Source organism: Eutrema salsugineum, unplaced genomic scaffold, assembly GCF_000478725.1.
Source record: "Eutrema salsugineum unplaced genomic scaffold, Eutsalg1_0 scaffold_14, whole genome shotgun sequence".
Taxonomy (NCBI): Eukaryota; Viridiplantae; Streptophyta; class Magnoliopsida; order Brassicales; family Brassicaceae; genus Eutrema; species Eutrema salsugineum.
The window spans coordinates 8,112,787-8,125,051 of record NW_006256877.1 but is presented as its reverse complement, the minus strand read 5'-3'; the positions used below and the strand labels follow the sequence as shown (position 1 = coordinate 8,125,051).

At 36.2% G+C, this 12,265-nt stretch overlaps 2 protein-coding genes and 1 non-coding gene across 5 annotated transcripts in view; 1 reads left to right on the top strand and 2 right to left on the bottom strand.

Moving 5' to 3' along the window:
* The window catches only part of LOC18022703 (microsomal glutathione S-transferase 3), a 21,460-nt gene extending 14,887 nt beyond the window's left edge, over positions 1-6,573 (bottom strand). For 2 of the 3 annotated variants that reach the window (XM_024159024.1, XM_024159023.1), the window contains exons 1-4: positions 6,331-6,573; positions 5,810-5,885; positions 5,539-5,711; positions 4,983-5,074 (exon numbers count right to left, since the gene is read on the bottom strand). In XM_024159024.1, the coding sequence (XP_024014792.1) occupies positions 4,999-5,074; positions 5,539-5,711; positions 5,810-5,885; positions 6,331-6,443 (438 nt within the window). In that variant the 5' untranslated portion in view covers positions 6,444-6,573 and the 3' untranslated portion in view covers positions 4,983-4,998. Of the gene's footprint in view, positions 1-4,698; positions 5,075-5,538; positions 5,712-5,809; positions 5,886-6,330 lie in introns of those variants that run through there. The other variant, XM_006405867.2, reaches the window with a different exon arrangement.
* LOC112088755 lies at positions 4,152-4,242 on the top strand. Its single transcript, XR_002900692.1, has one exon. It is a non-coding gene; the product is annotated as a small nucleolar RNA Z103 (small nucleolar RNA).
* A 2,605-nt stretch (positions 6,574-9,178) lies between the features above and the next one.
* Positions 9,179-11,991, bottom strand: LOC18022702 (uncharacterized ATP-dependent helicase C29A10.10c). Its single transcript, XM_006405866.2, has 4 exons — positions 11,899-11,991; positions 11,295-11,807; positions 9,733-11,167; positions 9,179-9,654 (listed from the first exon to the last, which is right to left on the bottom strand). The coding sequence occupies exons 1-4, from the start codon at positions 11,986-11,988 to the stop codon at positions 9,179-9,181; spliced, it is 2,514 nt and encodes an 837-aa protein (XP_006405929.1). The 5' UTR covers positions 11,989-11,991.
* Between the last annotated feature and the right edge of the window lie 274 nt (positions 11,992-12,265).

Genomic DNA, 12,265 nt, shown 5'->3' with positions numbered 1-12,265 from the left:
ATGTTCGGCCCGTATTAACCGTATATTGTGATATATATATACTTCTCTGTTCTATAAGTACTTGTTCTCGATCAATATACAAGTCCATATGCTCAGGTTCGGGGTAGGCGGGAAGATACCCTTCCGAAGCAAATTCTGTAGCTCGCCCCCCTTCTCATAGATGCTGGACGTAACCGATGCTGCTCCGCGCGTGCGAACTAAGGCTGTGAAGGAAGGGATGGTAGGATCTGGGTAGAAGTTTGCGATTGACCATTATATTGTTTATCCTAGAACTTCTACCCAGATCCTAACATCCTTTCCTTCGCAGTCTTAGTTCGCGCGCGCTGATCAGACATCGTTACTTCCTGCATCTATAAAAGGAGGCACAAGCAACAGAATTTCTTAGTGAGGGCGATCATCCCGTCTCACCGAGCCATAGCATAATCACATCAAACATAGATCGAGTCAAGTACTTATCAGAACAGAAAACTATCGCGCATGACCATACACGCTTATTCGGCCGATCCTCCCACAATTAGACAAGCCTTGGCGAGCATCACACCCGCGAGCGCCTTGCCTGATCTAGATCGTTGATAAGGTGGATCGATCATCATGGTAGCTAGGAGAATTTGTCATGACAAGCAAATAAACAACACCGAACAAAGAAGCATCTGGGTTTAAATCCGTAAAAGCATTTGGCTAGATCTGTAAGAACAGATTTCTAGATCGCTCAGACACATTCCCACGATCACTCGGCTAGAACTGTACCACGCTCGGTAGAATCTAAGTCGCTCTCAGCTAAAATCAGATTTCTCTCGGCTAGACAGAAATTCTCTAGGATAAGTTCTCTCTAGAATTCTCTTTTAACTTTCTTTCAAAGTTTGTTGGTCGCGCGAAAGGAAATAACGGGCCAGAAGCCTTTCTTAAATAGGCTTCATCGTTATCTCCTAAGAAAATCGCCCAGAAATCGTTGCCACGTTAATCCACACACTTTCTCGGCAAACCGCTCCTGCGCGTCTTTTACCTGAGATTAATTGTTCCCGCGTAAACACTTGCTCGACTAAACTTGATAACCATTCCCGCACTTTTTCCTTAGCGCGTTCATCGGATAACCGTTCCTACACATGCCCGAAGCCAACAAATGCTGTCTGATCCCAACCAACCTTATCCAAATTTTGACCATGACCCGAAAAACCCACAGCATGTTGGAATATCCAGCTAAACTTTCCAAAAATTCCCGGCCAACTGATTAAAGCTCGGATACAATTTTTTTTGGCTTGGTGAAAGTTGGACTTAGCTCAGAATCACCCGAACAAACCCAATTTTTCTCTAGCTAACTTATTTTTCTGACTTTCCTCAGTTAACCTCTTTGATTTTTCCCCTTTCTCCTTTACATAACTCATAACTTCCTTAACCAACCTTATGGCTTGGTAAGGTTTTCCCAAACACGGGTGTTATAAGTCTCCCCTACTTATGATTAGATTCCTCCTTAAATATTTGCCTTTTCTTGGCTTTTTTTTTCTTCTGCTAGGGCTGTTTCTCAAACCACTAAGAAAATTTTTCTTTCATACTTGATTCCGGTTTCAAGTTGTTTCCTCTTCCCCATCATAATCTCAAACGACCTGAATCATCTTGACCTGCTTACGGCCAACAATCTTTACTTCTGGCCTATAATCTGAACTAGTCTTCCCTATATAGACAAGTTCCCTAGCAAGTCTGGCGGAGGTTCGGATGTAACAACATCCTCATTTCTTACACACTTCCTTAGCAAGGATACATGGAACACGTTGTAGAATGCTACCAAGGCTGGTAGCAACTTCAACTTGTAGGCAACCAAAGATGGTTAGTCCAGAAGCAATTCCAACTTGTAGGCAATTCCATTAATGAATTTTTATTGGAAACATTCCTTTAATGAATTCCCTTGGAACTTCTATAGTAAACGGAATATAGAGAGTTGTGATCAATCAAATATTACAAAGTCCTAGTATCAATTACCAGTCAGAATTGGATCATAACAGGATTTCGGTCTATACTGGCACCATAATATCAGATTGGGGAGGCAGGTTAGAATTAGAGATTGATATTTACATGAGATTGCTCTTTCTTAATCTTAAGCAAGTGCCGGAGAAAGCTTAGTTGATCCATGATTTAATTATGTTTCGTCTTTTTTTTCCTTTTCATTTGTTTCGAGAAAGAGATCGATCAATTCTGATTTTTTTTTCTATTGATTCTTTTCGGATCGAGATGTATGGATCCATGGATCTATGTGTCTATATAGATCTTGTTCATGGATTAACGAAAAATGCGCAAACGCTCTATTTGCCTCTGCCATTCTATGAGTCTTTTCTTTTTTGTGTATGGCATCACCACTCCCTTTGGCAGCATCCACTAAAACACATTGTCCCGTTCTACTCGTAAACCTGTTGGACTTAGTGGAACGAGTTTGAACATAGTTATAGAGACCTTGGTCCTAGTAGGCTGGACTGTTGCGTCGTATAAAAAAATGTTTGTGTGGCAGGCCAAATGGACGCAGACCAACCCGTTTGACACCTAGTTTCCACCATCCACATCTCAAAAGAAAAAAAAAGTATATTGTTAGTTTCGGGTCTCATATACAATTTTATCATTGGGTCCAAATACAAGCCCACTTAAAACCCTAATTTTAAGTTTACTCGATGTAGAGTCACCGACATCCCTATTTATATATATACCTGGGAAAACAAAGTTTTTTTGTTTCATGAATTTAAGTGCTTGGGTTAGCATATTCTTATGTTTAAGTTGGAAGGAATTCGGGAGGTGATGATTATTTTCCTAGATGATCGAAGCTGATTTTTTTTGTCAACTAAACCTCATACATTAAATCAAGTTAACCTGCTATGGTGATTTCCTGAGAGGCCATTCTATACTGGTTCGGTCTGACTGATATGGGAAAAGATATAGCCTCGTACTCGTGCTGCTATTGCAAGGGCGTCGGCACAAACATTTTGCCTACAAGGAATTTTTCTCAACCTAAACATCACAAAATATCCTCTTAGGTCAGAAAAGTAGTCTAGCTCTGTTTGGAAAGTTGGCCAATCCTCTAGATATTCCGTCATCTTCAAAAGCTCCGCGTAATCTGTCTCAAAACATGCTCATCCATTTTTTTTTCTTAGGCATGCCATTGCCGAAATGACTCCATCTAGCTCTGCGTGTAGTGCCGAGAGGCTTCTTCAACACCCTCTATAACATGTAGTAAGTTGTCCCACGGTATCCTTTAGATTCCACCCTAGTCGACTGACCGGCCCATGATCGATCCATGAGGCACCGATTTGGCAGATCGGGATTTGGGGGTTCAAGTAGGACATTCCTTGTGTGTCTAGAGGTGGCTGGTCATCTACTACTTCCTCATTATCCTTTGGGTTTGCAATGCTCCAGTTTCTCCTCAAGCTTCGCAAGTTGGAGAGTGTCTTGCAGGGACATCTCCTTCCCGTTAAAGACTTTTTCATTCCTTGCATTCCATATATACCAGATGATCCATGGTACTTGTTTAATTGAGATTCAGATAACCCGAACTCTTTTGTTCTCCAATAAAGGAAATCCATATTTTGGTATAAGGAAATAGGAAAACCCCGGAAGGGATGGATAGTCCGATAGCATCCACACTTATAGGACTGGTGGGCATTCAAACAGTAGATGGTTTATTGTTTCTTCGGAAGCGCCACATTTTGGACATGTCTTATCTGTTCCCAAGTGGTGGAACGTAAGTTGTTATATGTGGCCACACAACCAGAAAGAGCATCCCACATAAAGTGCTTTCCACACTTGACTCCTTAGGCATGTGATGCTCGGTTTAGGTGATCTTAGTTTTACTTGCAAGGTTATATCCTGACTTTACTGTATATAGATCTGATTTTTGTGTGATTCCATGCGTATTCATCTAGGGTGAAGTGACGGCTAGGTCTCAACCCTAAAATGAAGGGGACATCTTCAGGTTAGATTAGGTCTCTGACTAGAGGTTCATTCCATTAGGACATCTTCAGGTTGAATCGAAGCTGATTTTAGGGAGCAATTTAAAGTTTCTCTCAGAGAGATTCCAAGCTAATACTCTGATCCCTATTTCCTTCCCATCTTTAATTTTTAATAATCAATTTTCATACTTATTTTCAGATGTTTTGGACCTTTTGGTTGATTAGATGGAGGTGAGGATTATTTCCCCAAATGATCGAAGCTGAACAAACTGAGAGATTGATTTCTCTTTTAGAGAAAGCCTATTTTCTGATCTATCCTTTATTATTTTTTAAAATCCATTATCGTTTTGAATTATTTTCTGTTTCTTCAAATATTTTTATGGAGATTCCCACATGAAGTTTTGAAAATACAGTTGATGTGTTTTTTTCTTCTGTTTTAGTTATTTTATTTGAAAAATTAATTCTAAAAAACAAAGAATTTTATTAATTGTCCTGAGTTATTAAATTCCTCAACCTCTTTTTATCTGATGAGCAAAAAGAAGAAAATTTGATTAAAGATTCTAACATCTTGTTAGTTGGATCGAGCTAAGAAAGACAAACTGAGTTTTTGTTTAGAATATATTTTTTGTTGTTTTAAAAAAGATCTTATCACTCCTGCCAATTACGGTACACGAGTGCAACCTTACATAATTCTCCGTAGAGGTTAGTGTACTAAACGAATAAACTTATGTATGCCATCACCACTCGTATATCATAATGTAGGTAACATAAGTTATACTTATACGACCCATTAGATATCATATTGTTGGCAACATAAGTTATACGACCCACTAGGTATCATATTGTAGGTAACATAAGTTATACGACCCATTACAATTGGCTGTGAGGAGCCGTGAATTCTGATAGCAATGAGCCAAGAGACCAACATTTGTTAGGTTGGTAACACTTACAACCATTATTACGTTTACTTAATTGTATTATCAACCAAACTGTCGAGCTACAAACCAAGCAACAACGTAATAATATTGAAACGAAGTCAGAGAAGCGTTAACTCACAAGAGATGGCTATGCTTCATCCGCGAAGCAGGGAAATTGCAAACGATATTGTGCATACCGCAAGACCAAGCATTGCTAGGAAACCAAATTTCCTACAGAACAGAGGAATCGAGTATATCAACAAGATAACTTAACGTATCAAAATTCCTTTTTCATATTGTCACAGGAATAAGTAGACATGTTATTCTAGTACTAACTTTTCAGCTAATTGCAGGTTTAATTATCCTGGTACTTGATTGCAAACTTGGAAGTGAAAGTTAAGTCAACAAAGTGGGAAAAGGACAGAAGCAAAAGAACTGAGCCATGAGAGTTAAAAGTAACTTCTTAAGCAAAATTTCAATAAGATATCAAAGAGAAACCAAGTCACTGACCATGCCACATAAAGAGAATCAACACAGGCCTATACATTCCAGACTTTAGTTATGGTTATACTATATATCATGTTTAAGACTTTTGATTTGTGTTCAGCATCACTATCAATGTTGGATAATGTGGGAACACATCTTATGCTACCTCATAACTTGTTGAAAAATGAAAAGGAAGAGGAAGAACAAACCCGATGGTGAGGCGTTTCTTAGGATCTCCAGTGGAATAGCCTTTGAAGTAGAAGAATCGGGAAACGTTGTAGAGCAAGCCAAGGCCTGTACAGATGCAAGGGTGCTTCATACCACCAAGGATCATGAGTAAAAAATACATTGGCATCATCTCTAGAGAGTTTTGATGACCTCTCTGCAACCACCAAGTTTGTTTTTCCGATTAGAGCTCAAATCTAGAAACTGAGAGGGAAAATGATTTCAGATAGAATCTAAAGGGAAAATTTCTGAGACCTGAACGCAATTGAAGAGCTTAGCATCTTTGTTTTCTGACTCAATCGCATAGAGTGTTGGATAAGGAACTTTGTACCTGCATTTTTACATCTCTCTATCATCAAAATCGAATCCAGTTCCCAAATGTCAGAAAAAAAAACCACAATCTCTGGAATATAATTCGATCATGAAAACAAAAGAAACCGATCTGGATCGATCTAATCGAACTTGAAAGAGAAAGAGATAAACACTAATTTGAAATTCGGCTAACACTTGCTTCTTCGACATTCCTCCATGTCGACATATCTCTCTATCGTCAAAAATCGAATCCAGTTTCTGCGATTTCCGAAATACAATTCGATCATACGCACGAGTAACGAAAGAAACCCGATCAAATCGAATACGGAAATTTAGAACTAATTAACTAATTTTGAAATTACGCGACGACGAACAACTCTAAGCAAAATTAATATGGAGGGAATTCGAAGCCAAATCAAACGAGAATAAAAAGCCAAAAACAAGAGGATAAAGGTTATGGAAACCTCTTGCGAGCTCCGCCGACTTGGAAACCCATCCAGAGATTGAGGAAACAGTAGAAGACGACGACGATGATGACATATCCGTACTCGTTAGGCAAAACTTCCGCAATCGCCATTGATGCTACTCTCTTTTTTCTTTTTTCTTTTTCTGATGAAGAAACTGAGATGTCGTAAAATACTCCTCTCTGTTGAGAAGAAGGACTAGTCAACGAAGAACGCGGTACCGTATTACAGTGTCAACAACCCAAGCTAAAAGTCAAAGCTAACTTCCGCCAAAATAGTGAGATCCGGTTGGAGTTTGATTTCGGTTCAATTTTTATTTAGCTTTTTTGGTTTTATCATATGACCAGATAAAATTATAAGTAAATGTGGTAGATGACCACATTACTATTCAAAATTAGCTATAAAGGAACTATTTGAACACTGTACAATTTTATTTAATACATGTTTACCCTTATCCCCTCTACTCATGTCTATTATATCACCGTAAAACAGCTTTCATTTTCTCTTTTGTTTAACTCTTTCGATTTCTGCTGCTTTCATCTTCTAATTTGTCTTTTATTTTCTCTTTTGTTTCCTATAAAAAAAAACAGTTTTCTTCTTCTTCAATGTCACCGTAAAACAGCTCTCTTCTTCTTCTTTAATGACACTGAAGATAATTTACAGTTTTGAAGGTTGCTGCTTCAAGCTCCAGTAAATTTTTATTTCTTTTAACTTTCTGGTCAAATTTTACAGACAATATGATGAAATCGCTTTTGGGTATTCTCTGTTTCTTTATCTTTCTTTGTCTTTTTACTGAGTTTCTTCTGGTTTGATTTTGATTTTCAGAGGAGAACTAATTATAGTTGCTGATTTTATCTAATTTAGAGTTATTTTAGTTTCGTATCTTAGCTAAAATTATGTATATGCTGATGTAAATTAGAAATTATGTTTCTTCTCTAAAATTCTGGATCTGAGATTGGGAAAGAGATTTTTGAAGGCGGAGATCTCGATGAACATTGGAAAGAGATTGTTGAACATTGTTAATTATTTTTTTAGTGTAATACATAAGCTCTTAATATGTTAAATTTATTTGTATCGCTTTAAATAAATTATTATCAGACCTTCAAAATAATATGGATAGCTGCTAATGTCTAATCTCTAAAATATAGATAGCTGCCAACAACATAGTTCTAGTTAAGTATTAATGTATTCACAAAACATAACATATAACATGTTAGCGAATACAAATATTATGTTAGAGATGATAAATAAATTGTTAGCGGATAAAAATAAGATATTAGAAATGATAAATAAATTATTAGCAAATACAAATTTAGTGTTAGCAAGATAACATAATTTTTACTAATATAAATTTATTGTTAGCAAGATAACATATTCTTTACCATACTAACAAAATATATAGCATGATAACAAGTTATGTAATTGTATAACTTATATGCTAACAAAATAAAAATGATGAGAGAGAAACTTAATATGGGAAAAAAAATCATAATAAAAAGCGGAGGGTAAAGGATAATAACACTCTGAATAGTGAATAGTAATTTGATAATAAACATTTTATTTTTTAGAAAACAGAAACTTATCACACTAACAAAATATGTAATTTGCTAACAAGTTATGTAACTAAATAACTTATATTTTAACTAGAATGAGAGAGAATAATATCTCGTAAAAAATAATGTTAGTAAATAATAAAAAAACAGCGGAGGAGTATATGGTATAATTGGCATACCGACCAAACACGGTAGATATAACATTATGTCTTGTCATTCCTATTTTATATATAAAAGATGACCAACTCTCTCCATATATGGAGTGACACATCATCATTTTAAATTGATATGAAGATGACATGTGTCACTTTTATAATTTAAAGTTATAATTTATTTTAAAAAAAAATTTAATATCAAGTTTTAAAACACTCAAAGAATATGAACAGTTTTTTCATTAATTGATTGATATTGATTGATATTTATTGTAATTTTATATAATTCTTAACTTTTTATAATATTATATTTTAAATTGATTTTTAATTCTTTTGGATAAATTTTTTAAAATTATTTATAATAACATACTAATATACATCTCAAATAATGATTATATTTATTTTTACATTTATGATATTGCATTTTAAACTAATTTTTAAGATTGTTTTTTATATATATAAATTTTTTAAATTGTTTATAATAATATACTAACACACATAACAAAAAATAATTATATTTTTTTATATAAGATTTGAAAATAGTTAAAAAGAAAAACCCGCATGTGCGGATATTCACCTAGTTTAGCTAATTTGACTAGTTTTTGGTATTTACTCTAAAATTATTTGTATTTTGGTTTAGAAATTTATCTGGTTTGATCAGAACAATTCGGTTTGGATGAGATTCTTTTATTTATTTGTGATTTAAAATATATAAAAAAGACTAATTGATTTATACACAAAATGTAGTCATATAAATTCAAAAATTTCAGATTACTTCTGATTTTTAATGATAATTAAGGAAATCAATTTCAGATAACATCTAATTTTATTGAAGATTAAAAAAAAACAAAATTTCAGATTAAACATTTTGAATTTAGTTTGGCCTTATTCTGGTACGGATCATTTGGGAATTTAATTTGGTTTTACTGTATAACGAATATGCGGAATTCTAACATCCTCGTAAATCAAATTTCAAACTTTAACAAGAAACCGAATTCAGAATAACCCCTAACCGGAGAAATTAAAACATAGTTGATGTTGAAAAAAAATTGAAAACCAAAATACCATAGAAATCGGAACTTCCAGAACAGAGTTTCATAAGATAAAAGAAAATAAAACAGATATAAATAAGATAAAACCAATCTACCAAACATTTCTTCTCGCACTCCTCCCAATCGATAGAGATCCAAAACTCGAAGATACATCTTCGATCAAAGCACCATTCATAGCATCTCTAAGACTCCTCTCATCAACAGCATCGAAGAAGCAGCCACGTGTCCTCGCTTCACTTATCAGGTTAGCCCAAATCGAACCACTCAAAGCCAAAGTCGTCTCGTTCCCAACCACCCATAAACAGTGCCTCGCTCGAGTGAGTGCAACGTTGGCTCTTTGACGGTTACTGAGAAACCCAACGTTACCGTTACCGTTACTTCTAACGGTGGAGATGATGATAATATCTTCTTCTCCTCCTTGAAACCCATCCACAGACCGAACATTCAAAGTGAAAAGACTTGATAAGGAACTGTACTTATCTCGGATCTTTTCTTGGATCGCTTTTACTTGCCCCTTGTATGGTGAAACCACCCCAACACTCATCGTCATCCTTCTTTCTCTTGAAACTGTTTCAAAATCAATTAACCAAAATTAATCAAAAAAGATCGAATGTAGAATAACTTGCGAATCAAGAAAGGTTATACCTTTGAAAAGATTCGATATGATCTCAGAAATTACAGCAACTTCCACCAGATTCTTAGGACTATGACCATCACTAAAGTCTTCATTCCCACGACCAACATTTATGAATGAGAAAGAACCAAACATGTTTCCTTGAAGATACCTCTTTTGATAAATGCTTTCTTTAACAATCTCAGCATCTGTGATTCTCCCACCATAAAACTCCTTGTTTGGGAAACGGCTTATAGACGGATGCATTCGATATTGAACATTAAGCAAGTGTTTTTGATGACCAAGCAGTACCAACCTCTCAAACAAGCTTCTTCCAAATTTCGCCTTTTCACATTCATCGTTATGAACCATTGCAGGTAACTGATATTCATCTCCTATAAGAACAGCATGACGCAAACCAGGAAGCTGCAACGCAGCAACCGATTCACATTCTTTAAGCTGAGCTGCCTCGTCAATCACAAGAAGCTCTATAATCCCTGTTCTTGCCGCACTCATCTCAGCAGCACCTGAGGCTGTGCAGAAAATTATATGCGCGTTTTGCAGACAAAACTTCCTAACATCTTCGTTTTCCAACAAGTCTGGAATCTCAAAACGTTTTGGAAGTAAACGTAGAGCCTTAAGGCAGTCAAAATTGATGAGTCTGTTGAAGCAATCAAATTGGAAAGTTCCCTTCATCAAATCATAAGATTTCTCCTGCAAGAAATATCTGACACGCTGAAGAGCTTCACGGGCTGCAATCATTTTCTCCACATCTTGAGATAAGACAAAAGACTTTGGAAGATGTGTCTGCAAATCAACCATATCTATCTCCAGTTCTTCACTTAAACCATTGAAATATTTCCTTACAAACTCTCCATATGTAAGAACGTTTACAACTTCTTCCTCCTCAAATTGATCTTCGTCCTCGAACTGAACATAATCATTGTACTTAGCCTCCGTGTCCTCAAGAAAATTTATGAGCGACTCTAACCTCGCTGTCCATCCAGAAAATGGTGAAAAGAGGTTTTCAAGTTTACCTATGCGATGGTCAAGAAACACATCGAGAAGAACATGATCATTCTTGGTAATCCCCATTCTCTCGCGGTTTCCAGATAGAACAATGTTCCCCAGCCTGTAAGTAGCATGTTCTGATGAAGAGCTTTCCTTGAATAAGGACAAGAGCCTAGATGCAACTTGTACAATTGCTGTGTTTGTAGGAGCACAAACGACAGTTTTGCAATTGAGCTTGAGAAGAGCAAAGAGAAGCGTCGCAACTGTCTTCGTTTTGCCAGTTCCAGGAGGTCCCCATATCAGTTTCACACTGTTCTTGTGATTACAGGTCCTTGTCTGAAGGCAACGCAAGATTGCATCTGCTTGTGAACAGTTCAATTTTGCTGAACGGACTATATCCAAACCATGGTCAGAAAACTCAACAGAATTTCCATAGCAAAAACATTGTTCTGCAGCCTGCAACACAAGCAAAACCACATTTTACTCAAGAGATGCACAATGTAAGCTCTGTTTTGATACAACAGAGAGAAAAAAAGTATGATAAATCTGTCCTACACAGAGAAGATAATTTATTAAGACTTACCAGAGTATTTGCTTGCAGAACACTCTGGATTAGTGTCATGTCTGCAGCTTCATTGTGCAACGCGTTCCAAATTCGAGTGTTTGTAGTTAAACCCATGAGAAGAACACCACAACCAAATGGATATCCCGCATGATTTTGTATCGATCTAGACGAATGAACAGAGATTATTAGATCACCATCAACCTTGAATACGTAGGCGAGAAGTAAGGGCTTCAAATCGTCGATTCGTCTTGGCCTTTCCTTTGTGAGAGCAATAAGATCTCCACACTTTGGCTGGTACTTTGAACTGTATTCGGTAGCCATTAGGGTTATATCGTAAAGCAAATTGTTTGATGAGCTTCCACTTGATTCTTTAACACTCCTTGTCACTATCGAGCGTATTTGGAAAAAGGGAGATCTAGATATAGATTTGACGCTCGATGACAACTCGGTTCGCGTTTCCTCCAGTAGATGAGGAACAAAACAGTTGAAGTATTGATCGGTGGAAACAAATCTGTCTGGTATTGTCTTTCTCTGTTACAAAAAATATACCATTGATGAGGAATATTATTTACAAGTTACCAACATAAAAGCTACTGAAGATAGAGATCAACGAGGTAAGAACCTGTCGCTTGTATAGATCTTTGTTGAGAATATCTTGGACAGACCAAGAGAAGACTTTATTGAACAGAGTTGTTTTCTCGTTGTTTTCCATGATCCTTCGTCTTTCTATAAGATTGTTCATCAAAGCAAAGACGATCGTTTACAAGGCAAGCAAATAGAATGAGAGTATTAAGCAAATCTTTTAGAGGAGTGGTCGCAGAAGAAATTAAGAGTGACAAAGAAGAATAAACTCACGCTCTCAGTTTGGTCTACTTTAAAGGAAGAAGAAGTAGAAAGGTCCAAACAGAGAAGAAGGAGAAAGGTCCAAACAGACTTTGGAAATGATCTCAAAATATTCAACATTTTCCAAGAAAGTCTTGTTTAATTAG